Consider the following 13,431-nt stretch of genomic DNA (forward strand, 5'->3'; position numbering starts at 1 on the left):
GAAGATTCGGGCTATTTTGGGCCGTTCATGTAGCATTAAGGATTAAAAGCTAGCCTAAGGTTTCTTGAAAGAAAAAGCCACTGCTTGTCTTTTACTCTGCGTGCTGCGGCGCCCGCCTAGCCCCAAGTGGAAACTGTACGGACAGACGAGGTCAAAGACCGAGAAATGTCCTTGTGGCAATAAGTAAGGGTCAGGCAGGGCGGTAGGAAGATACTCCTAACAGTGGAGAGCTCATTAAAGCAGTGTGTCAAAGATACTGCTCACATCCACTGTTTGCATGAGTCAGAGCGCACGAGGAGACAGGAGCTCTGTGCACGCTGCTGGCAGGAAGCATCCATTTCCTACAGTAGGCCGGCTTTTGCAGAAAAACTGTCACCCCACCCCATCTCCAGTCTTTCTCCTCTCGCTCCTCGCTCATTTCCTCTCTGCCTTTATCCTCTCCGCGTTCCCTCGCTTTCTTTCCTCCCTCACCATTCGCCCAATCCCTCACTCTCATGCTCTTCAGTTGCTTCATCAACTTCCTCCTCCTCCTCCTCCTCCCCCTTAGCCTCCTCCTCTGTAGCCATGCCCCCATGCATTGACCTTGCTGCATCTCAAGGAGAATTGATTTCTCTTTTGGTCTTTGTGTGAAACCCTATCTCAACAGCACTCAGAGGAATTTCCTCTTCCCCCCCAGAGCTGGATGGAGCTAATTCTCTTTCATGAGGACACTTTTCACTCCATTTTATCTGTCTGCCTTTCTCTTCCCCCTCCTCTTCCCCTCTTCTCTTGTGAGCACACAGAAATAGAGCAGGCATGATTAATGCAACATCTATCGCCGCTGAATGTTAGCTTTGCTCAACCTTTTTATGCTTGGCTGCTGTTTTGGAAATTGTTATTCATGCAACTTCCATTGCTGAATTATCACATCAGTTGATCAATGGAGAAATCTGGACTCATTTGACATTTGATAAATAGGATGTAAAGAGAAAATGCAAGGGCTAAATAAGAGATCTATCTCTTCAACTCCCTGCTTTTGTAAAATCTGAAAGGTAGATTAAGAATAACAGTCCTCAAACACTATAATGTAACAAAATGTTAGATTTAATTATTGCAAATCATAATTTACATAAACTCCTTACTGTAACCAAGTGTGTGTGTGCTGTGTAGCTGGATGACACGTATTCTGACATACATGGTCCAGGCAGTGTGTACAACACCTACCTTAATTCATTCAATATACACTGTCCGTTTATTTGAGTCCCTGGATTTCATTTACAGTATCAATATTGATGCTAATGTGTGCAAACAGATGCATCTCAGAGCCAATAACAACAGGCGGCTTCGGCTAAAATCTCCATTATTACTGCAAAAACGCAAAATCTTACCAAGATCATTTGTCTTATTTCAAGTCAAAAATGTCTTATTTCTAGTCAAAATATCTCATTACACTTAAAATTTGCCAGTGGAAAAAGTGAAAATTCACTTGAAATAAGTGAAAATTAGCTAGAAACAAGAAACAAATTTTGCCAATGAAAGAAGCAAATTTTCACTTGTTTCAAGCAAATTTTCACTTGAAACAAGAGACAATTGTCTAAAAACAAGTTACTTCTGAGCTGATCATGTCTTATTTTAAGTGTAATGAGATATTTTGACTAGTAATAAGACATTTTTGACTTAAAATAAGACAAATAATCTTGGTAAGATTTTGAGTTTTTGCAGTGTTGCATTATGTCTCTGCATTGCACCGTCTAACTTTAAGAAAAAAAACATTTCCCATTAACAATAGACGACATCGTCTGCACAGGATGAAGGCAACTGTGTCACTTCGCAAACAAGAGAGAGCTGCAGTGAAGCTGTGAAGAATCATCTGTGCTTCTTTCCACTTTGTGATCAGAGTGACTGCTGAAGCATGCAGGAGCCGTTTCTAGGCTCCTACTCCCAGGTGTCCTGTAGCCCCAGGATCCCCCAGTAAGTAGTCAGCCAGTCAGCTAGCCTGTCTTGGTGAATGCACTAATGTGACACCATAATCACGCACAGGTGCACTCCTCAGCTTCAGAGAGCAACAGCACTGGGCTGATGGTGATGGCAGGTGCCGGCACTGGTGCAGCGGTGTGTGTGTGTGTTGCATGAGTTGCACATTTTATTCCGATGCATGCATGTCCTGATGAACCGCACTGTGTTTACATTTCTCCTGTGTTCTGGAGGGAAAAAGGACCTCATCACTGCAATTCACAAAGTGAAACCACGCATGCCCTCCTGCCACGCCGGCCTCCACTAAGTGAATACTCTCTGACAGAGGGCACCGCAGGCCAATGAAGCGGTGGATGGCACAGCAGCAGAGACACCTCCACCTCCCGCGGCTCTGCAGTGCTACGCGCACCAACGGGCCATACACACACACACACACACACACACACACACACACACACACACACACAGATGTACTCAAAGACACAATGGCTCGCTCTCCCACTAGTCCAATAACGGGCCTATTCATTAGAGTCTCTTACAGACGGTATTGACAACCTGCTGACACACAGTCACTCCAGCATAAACAAATGGAGCAATAGAGAAGAGCAAAGGAGAGAGGGAAGAAGAAGAAGGAGAAGAAGAAGAAAGAAACTCCTCACCACAAACCGAGAGAGGCAGAATAACAGAGTGAAAGAAAAGAGAGGAGGGAGACAGAGTGATGGGCGAAAACTTCCATCCACCCCCTACCACACACACACACACACACACACACACACACAGAGAGAGACACACACACGCGCGTTTACTGCAGTCCCTCTTGAGATGAGTGCCACATCAATCCTGTATCCTAGGTCACTCCTGAGATATGTAGCCTATTAGCATTATAGGAATAAGTCTTCTCAATGGCTTCGCTGCCACAGAGGAGGGCTATTGAAAGGTGAAATGGGTCAAGTGAAATGGAATACCTCAGCACACGGCACTCAAGATTCCTCCCATTGGTAGGAAAAGGTACATTCTGTGCAAAAACAACCTGGCGAACTTCAAAGCCATGATCTTGCCTCCAGCTCGGAGCATTATGGGGAGTTTACGTGCCGCTTGAAATAACAGGAGGGAGCAGCCATTGTGGACTTAGCAGGAGTTCACTTGCTGAGTGGTTTAGTGACAACTCAGCGTTCACAGGTGCTAATGGCTTATGGAAATTGATGTCTGAGGTATTGCCAAGGCATCAGAAAAATAACAAACGCTCAGACAACAGTGTGTTCAGCATGTTTTGCTGCAGATTTCTCAAGTTTCAACTGAAGTAAAGCATTCCAATTATATGTCGAGTGTGCAAAGGCGCCTAAAGGAACAAACTGTGCCACACACACTGAATATCTGGCTCATTAAAAAGTTACAATTACTGTGTCACTCTGACATAAACACCAAGAGCAAAGCAGTCATGGAGAAAATGGGGAAGAAATGCTGATTGGCCTAAATAAACACACTCGCTCAATAAACACACGGCCTCTCTCCGAGCTGACCTCTGGAACCAGGTGAGTGTGTGCAGGCTGTTAAAGGGAGGGAGGGAGACATGCAAGGCTAGATGAATGGAGTGAGCGATAGCTATGCAGACAGGTCAACAGAGAGACGGATAGATTATGAAGACAGATGAGGCTGGAGTGGGCACGCAAACGCAAAGACAAAGAGACAGATAGACTGCATGGCCCTGAGCTCGGGAGGTCAACTCTGACACAGGAAGACAAGACAGATGAGACACAAAATAACATCCAGACATGAACTGAACCTGATTGAGGCAACCCTAAAAACTTCCACGAGTTCGGCATCCAGGAGAAGCACACACTTTAACCGCTTTCAAAAAAAAACAAAAAAAACAAAGCTACAACAGCTTGGCTCAGGTCGGGCTCAGCTCATACAGTAGAATCCGTCACGAGTTTGCAAAAGCTGGACAAGAACTCCCAAAAGTTCCTGTCGAGACTCCAGTGATCGAGGGTTTGCACTGAATAACAACGTCAATAGAGCTTTCCATTCAGGATCCGATTATTTGGCTTAAGAAAACTCCCATCATGCTGCACAAGCTATGTAGAGTCATTTTTGGAGCTCTAAAAAGGGACACCCATTGACTTATTTTGGAGAAAACTGCTGCAGACTCGCGACCTCCTTATGTGCTGTATGGATAAAGATGTCAGCTATGATTCAGCGGGCATGGGGCTGAGGGGATAATGACAAAATTTTCATTTTTAGATGCACCATTTCTTCAATACAAGGCTAACAAAGTGACTCCCCAGGAATGTTCCGTACTTGTCAATGAGTCATTTCGTGGCATTTTTTTTTTGGGTGACGATGCCCTCACATTGCAGATAACGTTCCCTCAAATAAGATTCCACAACGCGAGCTTCCTGCAGGCATCTGGGTGCTGAAAGCGCTGGAGGTTTTCAGACAACATGGCGGCTCATCACAATGACACCACAGTGAACAGAGAGGCTCTACATCACCAGGAGCCCAGTGATCATGTTCTCTATTAGCCTACTGTTGTTCTCTCCCTGTTTTGCTCTGTTCTCTGTCCAGACAACACACACACACACACGCACACACACGCACACACACATACACACACACACACAAACAGCAGCAGCAGCCCCATACCCCCTAACTTGGTGCAGAGCCCATGGCAGGCAGAGAGCTAAGCTGGCTGCCTGCGGCTGTGTATAGAGCACACTTTGTACAACACAACCACACATCCATTGCCATTATCAGCATCAGGACTGTCATCACTATCACAGTGGCCAAAGAAGACCTCTGCCAGGGCGCCGGATTGCCCACAAAGCTAGTTATCACAGACCATGCACACCACATCAAGGATAGAGCAGCACAGGGAAAGGTTATTTGCTCAAGGTCATATGGAACAAAGGATGGGAATAGGCTAATAGCTATACAGACACAACTGGTGATGTACGCAGTTTACAGGGGCATATTTGCACTGCGCACACACACACAGACACACACACACAATTTTTTTTTGTTTTTTTTCCCCCTTTTTTTTTTTATCAGATTCTTTATTTCAAAATGAGATATAGCGCCCTTTCTCAGAGATATGTTATCAGAATCTTGCAGACCGATATCAGGAGGCTGAATCAGGAAATTTAAGTGGGAGAAGAAGGTGGGGAGGGGGGACTCGGGGTCCAGATCAGCCAGCGGTGGAATTGTAAAGGTCATTACAATGACATTACCCTTTTCAGGGGAGGAAAGGCAGAAATGTCAAAACGCTCAGCAGCCAAATCATCATGCAAATAGAGCAGAATGTTAGGCGGCGGAAAAATCTCTGTTCGGACAGAAATAACGGGAGATATCTATCTCAGTGACAATTTGATACGGGGGGCGTCGAAGTCTTTACAGGCTTTTCTTTACATTTGAGAGGTGGGGAGTGTGTATGTATGTGTGTGTGTGTGTGTGTGTGTGTGTGTTGGGGGGGGGGGGGGGGGGGGTACAGAGCATAGAATCCGATGAGAAAAAAAAAAAAAAACAGCATCTGTGTATAACTGAGGTACATTATCACTTTCCCCTCAAACGCCCCCCATTTGCACCAAATTGATAAGGGCAACATTGAGAAGACAGGATTTATAAAACTGCGCTACAGTGACAAAAAAATTTCCCATTTTTTCAATACTGCCAGCCAAACTGTTGTGCCAGACGGTTTGTTTAACGAAAATGGAGGGAGCCTGAACTCAAACTTATTATTGGATTGACACAGCTGGTGGGGGAGCGCCGGTGCTGTTTAACATAACTCCTGTGCTCTGGTAAGCTGAACCTGCCTGATCAAGACGGTGCATGTCTTACTGTTAAATGAGTCTTGGTGTGGGTAATCTGTCACTTTTGACCAGCTGCTGAAACTTCAAATACACACACACACACAGACACACACACACAGGCATACACACACACAAAAGAAGAACACAGCTCTTAATCTAAAAGAAAGAGAAGATCAGTAAGAAAGTCTCTCCTTTAAAACTCATTTAAAATACACATTACATTCACATGGACATGAACTTCATCGACTTGCACAGGGGCCACGGCTCACGGGAATACACACTCTTCAGAAGCCACGCTTCAAACTAACACACACACACACACACACACACACACCTCAGACTACATGACTCCCTATAATCATTAGAGATGTCTCCTTGAAAAGCATGCCTGCCGGGAGGGAGAGCAGGGCAGCTCAGCTACGTCTGAATCAGCCCAGGCATGCGTTAAAACAATGTGGCCTCTCTGGCAGAGCACAGCGTGACACACACACACACGCTTCAAACGCACACACACAAACACACACACACACAAAACACCGCCAGACACGCACATGCACACAAACATGCAGCCTTAAAAACACAAACGAGGAAAGGCTCTCACTGTGCCGAACACTTTCATACCATGACATGCCTTGTTTCTGAGCAGGCACACAAAAACAAACACACACACAGCCGTCCTATCTGCTCACACACACACACACACACATAAACGCAGTCCATCTAGGACCGGTCGTCTCCCTGAACTTACAGTGGCGGTAAAGGCGAGCGCCCATCCTCTGTGTGAATGTAAAAGCTGACTATCCAGAGCACAGAGACCACACAGAATCCCCCCTCTCTCACTCAGACATGGCCACTATGAGACCAGAATACTAAAGAAGAAAACGCTGGCTGTCTCAGAATAGAAATACCCTGTGTAATAACTAAGAGCCACACTGTGCTGCATGCCAAAAAGTGAGACACATTTTTTGGGGGGATTTTCCACAATGAAATGCTTTTTTTCAGGTGCTCGTCACTGATTAGGAGCATGAATAGGAAATAAAGGTTGTATCACCTCGTGCGCCTTTATTTACTCGATCATTTCTACCTGTGTCCGTCTGGATCGCAGCCTTATCGTTATTAAGTTGGTACGAAACCATCTTTGTCGCTTCACCTCTTCTGGCAGGACATGGGAATGGTGGAGCGCGGTCATGTGACCAAACAGCCCATAATTATTTGGTCGGGCTCCAAAACACTTTGACCTTCCCTGTCATCGTTCACACCTGTCAAATTAATGCCTCACTATTACAGTGATTACAAGCCCTAACCGTGATATATAGATTCGAACCGGTGCTCAATAATGACAGATGGCTGGTGTGGAAAAGGAAACCAAGTGGAGCAGACGATTAGAGAGCTGTGGTTGGCCAAGTTTAAGTAGGGATTAGTGATCTAACAGCATGGTTGACCTCTCCAAAAAAAAAAAAAAAAAAAAAAAAAAAAAAAAAAATCCCATGCACCAAAAGCGGCAACTCACCCAAAATCATGTTGCGTGTTCCCTTCGCCGTCCCCGGGTTGAAAAGTGCTCCCTCGCTCCCCCCCGTCTCTCCTGCTTTCACCGAGGGACAATGGCTCCAAATGCTCTTTTCAGCGCTCCTCTCTTCTCCCCAGAAAGAGGCAAGTCAGAGAGGCACCACTAGATGTGAGGAGAGGCTGCTGCTGCTGCTGCTGCTGCCCATGCCGTCCCTTGCGTCTGCCCTCTCCAGGTGAAAAGCAGAGTGTGTGTGCGTGCGTGAGAGAGAGAGAGAGAGAGAGAGAGAGAGAGAGAGAGAGGGGGAGAGAGTTTGTGTGTGTGTGTGTGGGAGCTGGAGGGGGAGGAGGGGGAGAAGTGGTCCAGTGTGTCTGCAGTTGTGCTGTCCGTCTCAGGTAAGCTTGAGGACAGTGTGGAGAAGGGGGGGAGTTGCAGAGGGGAGACAGAGCAAGGAGGGGGGAGCCTGAAGTCTGACAGCCAATCACAGGGGGAGGCAACGCCGCCTAGATCTTCTTCTCCAAGGCACCCAGGACGGATTGCAGTGGTCTCCAGCAAACAGCTGACATGCAGTTTCTTCTCAGCTGGAGCGTTTCACAAGGGGGCTTCAGAGGAAAAGGTCCTCAGTGCTCCGTCAAGCTGCTGCCTGCTGTGGTATCTCACTCTCTCTCTATCTCTCTCTGTGTGTGTGTGTGTGTGTAAAACACGCTCCCTTTCCCCCTCTCTCCCTCTCTCTCTGCTTCTTGTTTTTGGGGTTGGGTATAACCTAAAGGCACCTTACATGCCTCTGCTCTGATTGGTGGCAGCCTCGACCAATGGGAACGGCGGCAGACACTTGTCATCATGCAGAGTGGAAGTCATGAAGGAGAGACAGAGCTGGACTGAAAATGCCTGTCTCCCCCCCTCACACACACACACACACACACACACACACACTCTGTCTCCTCCCTGTCTCCCCATGACTCCCCCCCTCAAGTCAAATGGATAACTTGTTTGTCAGATTTGTCCACCGCATTTGTTTATCACCCCTCCCCCGTCCGGCTGTTGACTCCATGTGGACGTGGACTTGTTTAAGGATTAACCTTTTATCCGTGCGGCTCTGTCCTTCTCCCTTTCCCCCCGCTCCACCTCCGTAACCTGCCCGGGCAAGGTTACGCGTTTTATGAACCTCCATGTTGTCTTCAAAGGTGGAGAATTTAGACTGGTGGGAAGGGTGGCGGGGGGGGCGGGGTGGGGGTGCAAACAAAAAAGGAGAGATGAAATAGAAAGCGACAGAGCGGAGGAAGCAGGAGAAGGAGGGGCAGAGATTAAACTAAATTCAAACTGACAGAGGGATGAAGAGACGTGGAGTGACAAGAGGAGACGACCGCGAGGATGGAACACAGAAACATGGGGAGACAAAAAAAAAAAAAAAAAAAAAAAAAAGAGAGACAGGGAGCTGGATGCAGAAGAGGGGCGGCTGAATTAAACTGCGGACCATAGCAATGCAGTCACTAATTGAAGAGGAGCTTCACGGCCAGCTTCACATGGTCCACTTCCTCCCAACCAAGAAGCCACTCAAACAGCGTCTGCTGTCAGGCGGTCTGTCCGAGCAATCATCTCCCTCTCTTTCTCCCTCTCTCTCTCTCTCTCTCTCTGTGTGTCCAACTCCCCTCTCCTGTGAAGGGGAATCACAGGACAGCTATGGAGAGACCTTTTGAAAATCACACAGCCACGACGTTATTGAGCAGCTCGGGCGCTTAAAGAGAAGGCTTAACAAAGCTGTCAAAAAATTAATCCCCTCGGGCTGGCATGCTTGCAAACACACAGATACAAACACGTGAGCCCGGGGCTAAAGAAAACGCTGCCTGTCGTTCATAGTGCCTCTTCTTGTCCTGCTCTGTCTCTCTTTCCTTTTCTGCCTCTCTCCGCCGCCGCCCCCCCTCCACCATCACCACCACCACCACCACCACCTCTTTCTCTCTCTCTCAGACTGAGGCTCTGAGTCACAGGGTGTTGGAGTGAATACTAAACAGGCAGGCTGACACCTCCAATACCTCACTGCACACTGCACAGCGGCTCTGCTGCACACGTTTAAGCCATTGTGTGTAAACAGTGGCGGACTTGGGGCCACAAACACCCGCACAAATCCTCACACACGGTATCTCAGGGTGAAATCCACTCATTAGCAGCTGCTGCGGCATTATCTAGCATATGCAGGTGATATCGCTCTCAGCCGAGGTATGCGAGTCCTTCCCACACTCCCACTACTGCCACCAAGCTCCAACCAAATGCGACAGCAATAAAAACAAGCAGTTAATCATACATACTGAGTAAGGGACTTGCCAAGATGTGGGGCAAACATCTTTTAACACAGAGGAAGGACAGGCAGCCTGGAAATGGAATTTGAGCCCTCTGGGCCCATTGGATCCCCAGCCCCCTCAACACACACACACACATGCACGCACGCACACACACACACCACACAAGCCCCATTTCAGCCGTGGGTAGATCTAGCATTAAGACACTGAGTTGGGACACAGGCAGACTGGAACAATAGCTATCATTAATCGGTCAGTGTGTGTGTGTGTGTGTCCCTTTGTGGGAATCTGTGCGTTTGTGTGTCACTAAAAGAACAGGGGTAAAGTTTCCTCATTAGTTGTGTTGGTATCAATAATTCAGAGCTGTTCCTTGTTGCCGTTCAATGGGCCGAGTGCTAATGTGCTGTTGGGGCCGGCGGGGGCCCGGGGCCCAGCACCACTTTAATGGATGTCATGATGAGAGGGTGAAATCGGAGCACGGAGATCCTCTGTCATCCATAGGCGGGGAAGAGGGAGGGGTGAGGTGACAGTTGTGGGGTGAAGGCCATCGGGGAAAGGACAGATGGCGTTTTATAGGTACAGACAGGTATGAGAAAGAAAGGGTGATGAAGACAAACAGGGAGAAAAGAGAGGAAAGATGGGAGGAAATGAGGCTTTTAGGGCTGTGTTTGGCATCGGCTGCAAATCAATTAGTCTACAGATGATGTGTTGACCCCCATCACCTCTGGATGGGAGGTGATGGGGGTCACATGTAAAGCTGCTATTATGTAAAGCTGCTATTATGTGGACTTTTTTATGAAGTGAACACTGTCCTGCTGCACTGCTCTTTCAGGAACCGTTCAATTTAGCCTCTACCGGTTCTTCACTTTTTAGGAATCCATAAAGAAAAAAGGCTCATGATAACAAATAGCAAATACCTCTTCAAAGACTCTCTTGAAGCTTCTTTCACAATTTTGGGAGTGAAGTATCTTTTGAAGTATTAAAATAGATGATTTTGTTGTGTCAAGAGTCATTACTCTGCTTTGTGCCGGAGGCTGATTTCATTTGCACGAACAATAAAACTTCAAGGTCTGCGCAGCATTTGGTTAACACTCTCCATCCCCAAATCTGGTCGTTTTTTTTTTTATTATTATTATTATTATTGATGCAGCCTGAGATTACCTTCAAAGGTAGCAAACAACTGCACATTTACCACCCTGCCTGAGACTGAATGTACTTTCAGGTTGCCATTTACCTGAGGTCCAGATATCACAATATATATTTGACAAAGTCTGATTCTTCAATATAAGAGTAAAGTAAGTCATTTATTTTCCCCACATGGGCTTATAAGACACTTAAACATAACAAACAAGAGCAATAAGACAATGAGAGTGAACGAATAAATATAATACAAATATAATGCACCTCCATGTATGTCAAACAATGTCCACACCAAACATGAACACAAGCCTGCTCCTCAGAGGTTGCTATACAAATGATACACCAATACGCAATGGTTGCCATGTCTTTTACATGCAAAATATGTTGAAGTAGAGATAAAGTGGGTCTAGAACATCGCTGGCCAGTGTCTGTGCAGGAGGACACATCCTTTTTCTGACAAATTACATGTTGTTAATGAATTGATTGAATATTTAAAATACTTAATTGTACATTTTGAATTAAATTTCTAGCAGTATTGTATACATATAAGGACAACATTCTGATTTCATGCATATTATTGTTTTGTGTTTCTTGTGTTTTAGTTTCTTTTCTTTTTTTTAAATTGTTATTACACTCATTAACTATATTGTTATTTTATTAGTGTGTGTGTTTGTGTGTGTTTGTGTGTGTGTGTGTGTGTGTAGCTTATGTGGCATGGGTGGCAGGTAATCTGATGCTTGCGTCAGAGTAAGAAAGTCATGTGGTGTTGCGTGAGTCCGGCGATCTTACTCCATCTCTATCACCAGCTTAACAGACAGACACACAGCACACACACACGCACACACACACATGCACTCCACCCTTGCGTGTGTGTGTGTGTGTGTGGAGGGGTGTTCTACATATTGGCTGTGTGACAGTCTGTCCGTAGACTGGGCCACTGAGCCTCTGTGGTTAACCTGTGCTGACCCCTGCTGGTGCAGTCCTGTCAATGCAGGCCTAATCTCCTGTAAACAGACATAAGCAGTCTGGCTTTAGCAGATCTGATACTAGACAGCAGTTTGGAAAAGCTCCAGAGCAAAAGAGCATCCCATGTAAACCGAGATGCTAGTATGTTCTCAGATTCATGCACACACACACACACACACACACACACACACACACACACACACACACACACTCACAGACATGGATAAATTCGGGAACTAAATAGACAGGAGCTGCAGCTGGTATAATATTGAAGGGCTGTCAGTCAGAATCTAAAATACCTTGATCAAGCAGAAGATTATCTATACAACAGCTCTGAGAAAGCTGCTGAAGCCAGAATCATTACATGAGGTTTTTTTTTTTTTTTTTTTACTGCAAAAGGGAGAGAGCCTGAGTGCAGCAAGTCAAATGTGTCAGGAATGAATTTTGAGTTTGATGGACTTTGGGACTCGGTCAGCCAACGTGCAGCAACGGCCTGCAAGAGGCTTATCAAACCTGGGCGAGCGTACATCAAACACTTCAATTCCCATAATGCTGCGACCTCTCTTCCACATTCCAGCCTGTAAGGGAAGCGCATAGTAAATCTACGCTCTCAGAAATTTGTGAGACAGACTGTAACTCAACTCCTTACAACAGCTCAAATGCGATGTCAAAATGGATGGTTCATTGCAACTTCTCTTGATCATAAATTCTAGCCATATTTCACGAGCCCAGGCCTGAGGCGCTTGGTGACTTTCCAGACATGATAGTTCACATTTTCTGTCCCTGGAGTCTGCCTGCATGGCATAATGAAAAGGTTTTGTGTTGATGCCTTAAGTCTGCACTGAGGCCATATATCATGCTTTGGGTTTCTCCTGGCACTCTGGTGGTGAATTTAGAGACTGCCTATAAAGGTCAAAGGTGATGGGGCCGGCCAAGCACCAGGCTTGTATTTCCCCTTGTAATGTGGTGGAGCACATACTGCAGTAACCAGACAATAGCCTATTAGACTCTGAAATCTTATGTAAAGCTTAGCAAAGGCAATCGTCCTCGTCTGTGCCAACACAACAAGGCTGTCATATTAAAACACACACATATACACACCACACACTGGTTGTTAACTTCATTAAGAGCGTGCATAGCGCATTACGGTTAAGCCAGCTCAATTGGAAGGAAAGGACCTCTGCATTCCCCTTGAACCAGCCCGAGCCTGTAAGTCTGACAGATAAGCATATCAGTTTGCAACTGTGAGCGATGATCGTCATGCTAAATTTAGACTATTGATCAGGTGTGGATATGTGCAGAAGATGTGGACAGGTGTATGGATGTGCAAGCATACTGTATATTTGGCTCACTGTAAAAATCTCTATCTTAAGTCATTCAGTCTCACGTGTCCAGTCTCAAAATCCTGTGTTTCTTAAACAAGTGAAAAAAAATGAGAGAATCCAACTTGTTATCTAATGCTAATCAACTTGAGTCCAGACTTTTATTGAATCACGTGTCATTTTGTTGATACTAGAAGGCTGATAGACCTTATTCTGCCTTGTTTCAACATATTTATGCTTTATGCCAAGAAAAATTCCTGAGACAAGTCAAAATGCATTGGAAACAACTGAGATTCTTTCATCCCAACGGAAGATTTTTTATCTGTTTTAGGAAAAAAAAAAAAGGCTTTTAAGAGCAAATATGAACCTAAAAGACTTGCTAAGATGGAAACTTTTGGAGTGTTCAATCTTACCATTAAAATATCAAATGACATAACCAATGA

General features: G+C 45.8%; 1 protein-coding gene across 1 annotated transcript in view; it reads right to left on the minus strand.

Annotated features, from left to right (window-relative positions):
* znf385a (zinc finger protein 385A) overlaps positions 1–7,984 on the minus strand; it is a 68,489-nt gene extending 60,505 nt beyond the window's left edge. The window contains exon 1 of the mRNA XM_030056102.1: positions 7,270–7,984. Within this exon, the coding sequence (XP_029911962.1) occupies positions 7,270–7,279 (10 nt within the window). The 5' untranslated portion in view covers positions 7,280–7,984. The remainder of the gene's footprint in view (positions 1–7,269) is intronic.
* Positions 7,985–13,431: the final 5,447 nt, after the last annotated feature.

Source organism: Myripristis murdjan, chromosome 7 (genome assembly GCF_902150065.1).
Source record: "Myripristis murdjan chromosome 7, fMyrMur1.1, whole genome shotgun sequence".
NCBI classification, from domain to species: domain Eukaryota; kingdom Metazoa; phylum Chordata; class Actinopteri; order Holocentriformes; family Holocentridae; genus Myripristis; species Myripristis murdjan.